Raw genomic sequence first — 8,467 nt, 5'->3', positions numbered from 1 at the left:
AAAAGAGCCTCGGCAGGAGTGGAAAAGAACCCAATGGGAATAGCAGTCCATATCCCCCAGCTGCCTCCCAACAGCCCCATCTTTAACAGAGGTGTCAAAAAACGCACATGGAGGGGGGGCAGTATCCTCAACAAACACTTCTGGTGACACTGCATGGAGAGTTCCAGCACTTGTGACAGAAGTAAGCATCACCCCTTTCTTGCCCTGCACCAAAAAAAAAAAAAAAAAAAAAAAAAAAAAAAAATTTAGGATGTATCAAAGACCTTAATATGATCTTCGACTCTGAATTTCTGGAGGAAAACACATGCAAGAGATGGTGAACCCAGGGCCCTGTGCAGCCAGAGCAAGTGTCCCACCTCTCAGGTCCACCTCTGGCCCAAGGCTTTCTGGTGTAATGGCCACCACCCACAGCCTCAGCTGCACGGCTGCACCTCGTATGCAACCTGATAATAAGCCAAGAAGCCTTTCTTGTTGGGAAGAATCTATTTCTGGCTAACTGCCAAACTGAACTCTGGTCCTCCTAGGTGACATGGCTCCCTCTCTTGGTGGAACACAGTGCAGCTAGACTTACTCTATACTGCACCTCAGGGTTAGAGGGTGCGTGAGGCTTTCATTGGTCAGACCTAATGATGTACCCTAGTTTTTATTATAGGCCTAGAGTTTTAGTCCTCGTTTAAAAGGCAAATATTTTGGGCTTGCCTGAAGTACTCAGAGGGTTTTAAAAACCTTAAAACAATTGTATTTATTATCATAAATTATTATTAGTCTGGGGTGGGAAGTTTGTGCCATGCTGTGTTGTGAGGGAGATCATGTCATTGGATGAGGCTGAAGCTTTTGCCGTGGCATACGTGTGGAAGTCAAAGGACAACTCTGTGAAGTCAGTTTGCTCCTTCCATGTTTATGGGTGTCCTGGGGAGTAAACTGGGGTCACACAATAAACAATTTACCAGCTGAGCCATCTCACTGTTCCCAGCACATTTTTTTTTTATAAAATGCAAAACTTTAATACAAATTTTAAGAAAACTTGATTGATGTCTTATCAAAACACTTGAAAGGATTTGGACAAGGAGGGAAGACAGATGGCGACTTTTCCGTAACAGCTGCCATTTGCTGTCTTCCTTACTGGTGGAGTTGCCTTAGAAAGCGTAGCAGCCATGTAAACACATGACAGTGGGCCATATCTGTGAAGGGCCAGACAGTTAGCATCTTCATGGGCCATGCAACTTCTGATGCAGTTTTTAAAGTATTGGGAGGGGGGTGAAGACATGTAAGAGATGATTATTGTTCCATTCCTGCCAAACTGCTTTTGAACACTAAAATTTAGATCTGTTGTATTTTTCTGAATATTAATAGATATTAGTATGTTATATATTCCCGTCTTTTCCTCCTCCCTTTTCCCCCCAAAATGAACTTAAGTTTTTAAGCTATGCAAAATGTGTAGTGAGCTAGATAGCCAGGGACCAGAGCTGGCCAGCCTGCTTGAGTCTGTGTCTCCCCCTTGGCCATACATCCTGAGCCATACAAGCTGAGCTCCAGCCACATTTTCAGCAGTTCATAGTGTAGTGAACATGCTGGAGCACCTCAAACCAAAGCCATTTAAGATGAACTCACACAGCATGGCTCATCCTGGCCATCTGCATGCCTGCAGGAAGCTACTGTTTCTGTTCATTATCTCCCAGTGATTGCAGGCGTGACAATTAGAACACCCGGTACTCTTAACTCAGGACCCTTGACGAGTTCTGTCTTTTGAAAATGTCTTTGCCTTCAGTTCTCATCTCCAGCATCAGGAGTTCTCTGTCCTGCTGACGTGCTCCTCCAATTGTGTCTCGGTAGAGCTGCAGAGCTTTGTGTTGCTCTATTATTTACTGAATGCAATGCAAACATTTTCAATTGGCAGTTGTCTTAGTGCTGTGAACAGATACCAAGACCAACACAACTTTCATAAGGACAACATTTAATTGGGGCTGGTTTACAAGTTCATATATTCAGTCCATAATCATCAAGACAGGAGCATGGCAGTGTCCAGGCAGGCATGGTGCAGGAAGATCTGAGAGTTCTACAACTTCATCTAAAGGCTCTGAGGTGAAGACTGGCTTCCAAGCAGTTGGGTGAGGGTTTTAAGCCCACACCTACAGTGACACACCTATTTCATCAAGGTCACACCTGAAAATAGTGCCATTCCCTAGACCAAGCATATACAAACCATCACAGTAGTGAAACCCATTAAGATATCATCTCAAATATGTTTCTAGTCTTGACTCATTCTAAATGCAATTAGCTTTAATAAGCAAGTGTTAGGCACTAACATACTGTTAGAATAACAAGCAAGAATAGCATGGCTCTGCATTGTTTACAGTCCAGCTGTGGGAAAGGGATTAATCAAGTTGTCCTGTAAAGACAGAAGATAAAACAGTGGTGAAGTATTATAAAGTAATCCTTTCAAAGATCAGGCAGAACCTTCCTTGTGAAGTTTTATACATCAGGAAACTATCAACTAAGGCCTCTTTCTACTACAGAGAAAGATGTTACTAATAGCCTTTCTAAAATGCAGGTGCTTGGGTGGCAAAAGTGGAGCATAAACAGCCGCCCTTCCACACTAGTTTGAGCAATACGTACCGTTTCCAGGGTATGAAGAGACTCTGCTTCACAGCCACATATCTCCTGTTGCTGCTTATATTTCTACATGGAATGTGTGACAGGAATAAAGATATTCCCCAATGCATGCAGGATATCGCAACACTCACCACACACACACTTTTGAAAGAATGCCTGGAAGAAATATTCCAACAAGGGGGGAAAATACTCCTGGAGGCTCTGAGATCTGTAGAAAGTAAGATTATATAAAACTTCACTTTATTATGGTGATATTTCTGTTCGTGTCTACATATTTTAAAGCTTATAAATTTTGTGCTTTATATACAAATAGTTACTCAGAGTAGGGCCAGTCCAATCTTGGCCAGAGAAGCTTCTTTCCACAAGGTACAAAGCAGAGATTCCTCACTGGTCAAAGCACTGAGAATGAGTTACTGGTGAATGTGCAGCTTAAATAAGACATATCTACTCCCCCTGCAGGGCCCAGTGAGCATTACAGATGAAAGAGAAGAGCTAAGGCTACAACACGGATATGACTTGATCACTGCAATCATGAACACAGGAGCTGTGGATATCCACAAGACTGGGCTCATCAGGATTTCGTAGTGAATAAGGGAGGGGCTCATGAGGCCTCACACCTCCCTGAGGAACTTTATGGCTGCCAAGGGAGAAGCTATCCTTTTTGTTTAGTGATATAGCCCCTAGTAAGTTATCTATGCACCAGTAAATAGCCCCTCACCGATGCACATGTAAGCAACTCTCATTAAATTCAGTGAGGCAAACAGAAAATGGCACCAAAGCAGGAGGAGCATTAGTGAGAAAGGAAAGGGTTCACCGGGAATGAGAGGAATGAGAGGGAGATGAAGAGTGTGGTTACATCTTACACATGAAACACTGATTATAATGCATTGCATACTTGTTGGTCTCTTTGTTTGTTTTTGGTACAGGAGGCACACATACCACAGCACTGCATGGAAGTCAGAGCACAGCTGTAGGAGACAGCTGTCTCCTTCCACCATGTGGGATATAGGGTAAAACTCAGGTCACCAGGCTAGGTAGCAAGCCCTCTTTTGTTATTTTTACAGTGGTGGGATTTGAACCTGCAGCCACATGTGCTCTACCACTGAACTGTGTTTCTAGCCCAAAATGATTGCTTTTTTTTCTATGAGTTGAATAGTGTTTTGCATGTTTTATACATATAAGCCAAATTAATTTCATATTGATCTAGGTTGGATCTTTTATTGTTCCCATTTTACATGTGGAAAGCTGAAAAAGAGAATTGCTGCATGCCTATAGCCCCATAAGCAGCAAATGGTATCTCATTCATTAATGGAGAAATTGGATATAGGAAAAGAAAACAAGTATATCCCCATAATTTTTGGCTGCAAACAACAGCGCCTGACTTCAGTTGCCTGACTTACTTTAGACTGAGCTAAAGATTTAAGTAATATATATTTGGGCACTAAAGCAGAATTGGTGGAGGATGGAGTGTGGTAGGAAAAGGAAATGGCAGCTTCAAAGGTGTGTTACCAGGGCCTGGGATGTAGCCCACCGGTAGATCACCTGCTCTGCATAAGGAAACTTGGGGCCCTGAATCCCATCCCCATAACCAACATCATTCAGGGTTGGTTGGGGGATGGGGAAAGGAGGGAGGAAGGGAGGGAGAGAGGGAGGGAGGGAGGGAGGGAGGGAGGGAGGGAGGGGAGCACAATCAGGTCACTACTATGGATGAAGCTTTTATCTGTACATTTTATGTTCATAGAGACTCACAGAGCTCTCTGCCTGATGATTAGGAAGAAAACACACTTATCTTTCTGGGGTTTCTCAATTGTTCGAGTTACCCCAGAAAGCCTAACTCCACACTCTGATGTTTTGTGTGTGGAAACAGGTCCCAGGATCACTGGGAGAACCCTTAAACAGAAAGTTAGAAAATGGGGTATAAAAGAGATGGCCTTCCCTCAGTAAACTGACTGCCATGTAAGCAGGGACCTGTGTTTAGATCCCCAGAACCTGTTTTTCAAAGCAAATCATAACAGAACATGCCTGTTACCCCAGCACCAAGGAAATGAGACGGGGGGGGGGTCCTCTTGGGCTTGCTGCAGTGAGTCCAGTGAAGTGGTGAGTCCCAGGTCTGGAGAAAACCTGCTTGGTGGAGAGCAATCAAGGAAGATGACCTTTGGCCTCCATGCATTGGCAGGAACACAAAATCACACACACACAGAAAGAGAGAGAGAGAGAGAGAGAGAGAGAGAGAGAGAGAGAGAGAGAGAGAGAGAACACTGAGTTTTGATTGAGACTAAGTACTAATATAAACATTCTCGCCCTCCCTGTGGCTGAACTCAAAGATGGATTGAGAAGATGTAGCACACTTCTACACTTAAGAAAACTAATCATCAGGAAAACAGTTCCCTTTACAACCACATCAAAAATAACAGAGTAGGCTGGAGAGATGGCTCAGCAGTCGAGAACACTTGCTGCTCTCTGGGAGAATCAGGGATCACTTCCCGGCACCCATGTGGCAGTTCATAACCATGTAAAACTTCAGTCTCAACAGATCCAACACCGTCTTCCACCTTTTCAGGTACTGCACACATGGTGCACATACATGCATGGAGACAAAAGACTCATACATGTACAATTTTTTAATTCAATGAAAATTAAAATAACAATGAAAAAATACATTTTGAAACTTCAAACTGAAGAAATTAAAGAAGATAAAGTGAATGAAAAGACATCCCATTTTCCAGAATTAGAAACTGAAAACAGTTGGCATTTTCATATTTCATAATCTACAAACTTAATTAAATTCTTTTAAGATCCCAATGATTTTTTTGGCAGAAATAGAAACAATTCTAAAATTTGTCTATAACCATAAAGTACCCCAAACAACCAACACAATCTTTTACAGGACAAGCATGCAAGAATCTAAATTTATTTCAAAATTATTACAAAGCTAGAAGTCTGGCCTGGCCACACAGGTGTACTTGTAGTTGTTCAGAGGTGGCAAAATGCAGAACTATCTCAAAGCCAACCTTTGAATCTTAGTAGAATTCTGTTTTAGTTTTTCAAAAAGGAGAAGATACTTATCAGTTCAAGGCCAGTGTGGTCTACACAGCAAGTTCCAGACCAGACAAGACCACATACACTATGAGACTTTTTTCAAAATAAAATTAAAAAGTAGGTCTAGCCTCTCTCTCCTTTGCACGCGGTTGGGGAAGCCGGTAGGCCTAAGCAGCTCCTCCTGAATAATGCCAGGAAAACTCCGCAGTGCGTCCAAGGTGGGGTCAGACGGGGCTGAAGAGAGCATGGAGACACTGCTGAAGCCAAGCGAGAAGAAATCTAAAAAAGAGAAGCAAAAATCTAGGACTGAAGAAGCAACAGAAGGAATGGAAGAGTCCACTTCCTCCAAATCGAAAGCAGTTAAAAAGAAAGGGCCTTCTGAAGATGATGTGGATCCCCCTAAACCCAAGAAGGCCAAGAAACAGGAGGAAGAGCTTGCTCAAGATGCCACTGCGTCTAAGAGCAAAACCTCTAAGAAAAAAAAGGAGCCCCTTGAGAAGAAAACAGCCTCTTCTAAAACCAAAGAAATAAAAACCGAGGAGCTTTCTGAAGAAGAGGCAGACACTCCTAAGCCCAAGAAGACAAAGAAAGGGAAGGAAGCAAATGGAGACATAGGAGAGAAAAGCCCAAGGCTGAAGAATAGACTCTCTCATTCTGAACCAAATTCCAACTCCAGTGAAGCTCCTGGTGAAGAAAGTAGTAGCGAGACAGAAAAGGAAATACCCGTGGAGCAGAAAGAAGGAGCTTTCTCTAATTTTCCCATATCTGAAGAGACTGTCAAGCTTCTCAAAGCTCGTGGGGTGAGATTCCTGTTTCCTATACAAGCCAAGACATGCCATCATGTGTACAGTGGGAAAGACTTAATTGCCCAGGCACGGACAGGAACTGGGAAGACATTCTCCTTTGCCATCCCTTTGAGTGAGAAACTTCAAAGTGGGCTACAAGAGAGGAAGAGAGGCCTAGCCCCTCAGGTGCTGGTGCTTGCACCTACAAGAGAATTAGCAAATCAAGTGAGCAAAGACTTCAGTGACATCACCAAAAAGCTCTCTGTAGCTTGTTTTTATGGTGGAACTCCCTACGGTGGTCAGATTGAACGAATGCGGAGTGGGATTGATATTCTTGTTGGGACTCCGGGTCGTATTAAAGACCACTTGCAGAATGGCAAGCTAGATCTCACCAAACTTAAACATGTTGTCCTGGATGAAGTTGACCAGATGTTGGATATGGGTTTTGCTGATCAAGTGGAAGAAATTTTATGTGTAGCATACAAGAAAGATTCTGAAGACAACCCCCAAACATTGCTTTTCTCTGCAACCTGCCCTCATTGGGTATTTAATGTTGCTAAGAAATACATGAAATCTACATACGAACAGGTGGACCTGATTGGTAAAAAGACTCAGAAAGCAGCCATAACTGTGGAGCACCTGGCGATTAAGTGTCACTGGACAGAGAGGGCAGCGGTGATTGGGGATGTAATCCGAGTGTACAGTGGTCATCAAGGGCGCACAATCATTTTCTGTGAAACCAAGAAGGATGCCCAGGAACTGTCGCAGAACACATGCATAAAGCAGGATGCCCAATCCTTACATAGCGACATTCCACAGAAGCAAAGGGAAATCACCCTGAAAGGGTTCCGAAATGGCAACTTTGGAGTTTTGGTGGCAACCAATGTTGCTGCCCGTGGATTAGACATCCCTGAGGTTGACTTGGTTGTTCAGAGCTGTCCACCAAAGGATGTGGAGTCTTGCATTCATCGTTCGGGGCGGACAGGCAGGGCTGGAAGGACAGGGGTTTGCATCTGCTTTTACCAGCACAAAGAAGAATACCAGTTGGCACAAGTGGAGCAGAAAGCGGGAATTAAATTTAAACGGATAGGTGTTCCTTCTGCAACAGAAATAATAAAAGCCTCCAGCAAAGATGCCATCAGCCTCTTGGATTCTGTGCCTCCCACTGCCATCAGCCATTTCAAGCAGTCAGCCGAGAAGCTGATTGAGGAGAAGGGAGCTGTAGAGGCCCTGGCAGCCGCTCTGGCCCACATCTCAGGCGCCACATCAGTTGACCAGTGCTCCCTGATCAACTCGCAAGCGGGCTTTGTGACCATGGTCCTGCGGTGCTCTATTGAGATGCCCAACATTAGTTATGCTTGGAAAGAGCTTAAGGAACAGCTGGGCGAGAGCATCGATGCCAAAGTGAAGGGGATGGTCTTCCTCGAAGGAAAACTGGGAGTTTGTTTTGATGTCCGAACTGAAGCAGTCACAGAAATTCAGGAGAAGTGGCATGATTCAAGATGATGGCAGCTCACAGTGGCCACCGAGCAGCCGGAACTGGAAGGACCCCCGGAAGGATATCGGGGTGGCCGGGGTCAGCGAGATGGCAGCCGTGGAGCTTTCAGAGGACAGCGGAGCGGGAGCAGGAACTTCCGTGGACAGGGGGGTCAGCGAGGAGGAAGTAGAAACTTCAGAGGACAGCGACCAGGAGGTGGCAACAAAAGTAACAGATCCCCAAACAAAGGCCAGAAGCGGAGTTTTAGCAAAGCTTTTGGTCAGTGAGTAGAGGCCAGAAGGAACTGTTTTCAACCTACTGTGGACCCCAGTGTTTCCTTTTTTATCATTTTAGCACCCCGCCCCCCCCCCCTTGCAGAGAGAGGCTTGTGAACTGTCTTCATTTTTAAAAGGGATAGGAGTTTATTGCATCATTTTCCAACATATCTAGATTTACAAAGTAAAACCAACTGAGGATCTGCCTATCTCTGTGCTGATCTTGTAATTTCATCTTTGTGTGTATGCATTCACTGGGGTCTAAATCAGAACTTCAC

General features: G+C 44.2%; 1 protein-coding gene across 1 annotated transcript; it reads left to right on the top strand.

Annotated features, from left to right (window-relative positions):
- Positions 1–5,921: 5,921 nt before the first annotated feature.
- LOC308419898 (nucleolar RNA helicase 2-like) lies at positions 5,922–8,201 on the top strand (the record flags this gene model as incomplete). Its single annotated transcript, XM_080915778.1, is given in 2 exon segments — positions 5,922–7,940; positions 7,944–8,201. Coding segments are annotated over 2 exon segments (2,220 nt in total). The 5' UTR covers positions 5,922–5,978.
- Positions 8,202–8,467: the final 266 nt, after the last annotated feature.

Source organism: Micromys minutus (genome assembly GCF_963924665.1).
Source record: "Micromys minutus genome assembly, chromosome: 4".
Classification (NCBI taxonomy): Eukaryota; Metazoa; Chordata; class Mammalia; order Rodentia; family Muridae; genus Micromys; species Micromys minutus.
This window is presented reverse-complemented; position numbering and strand designations above follow the sequence as displayed.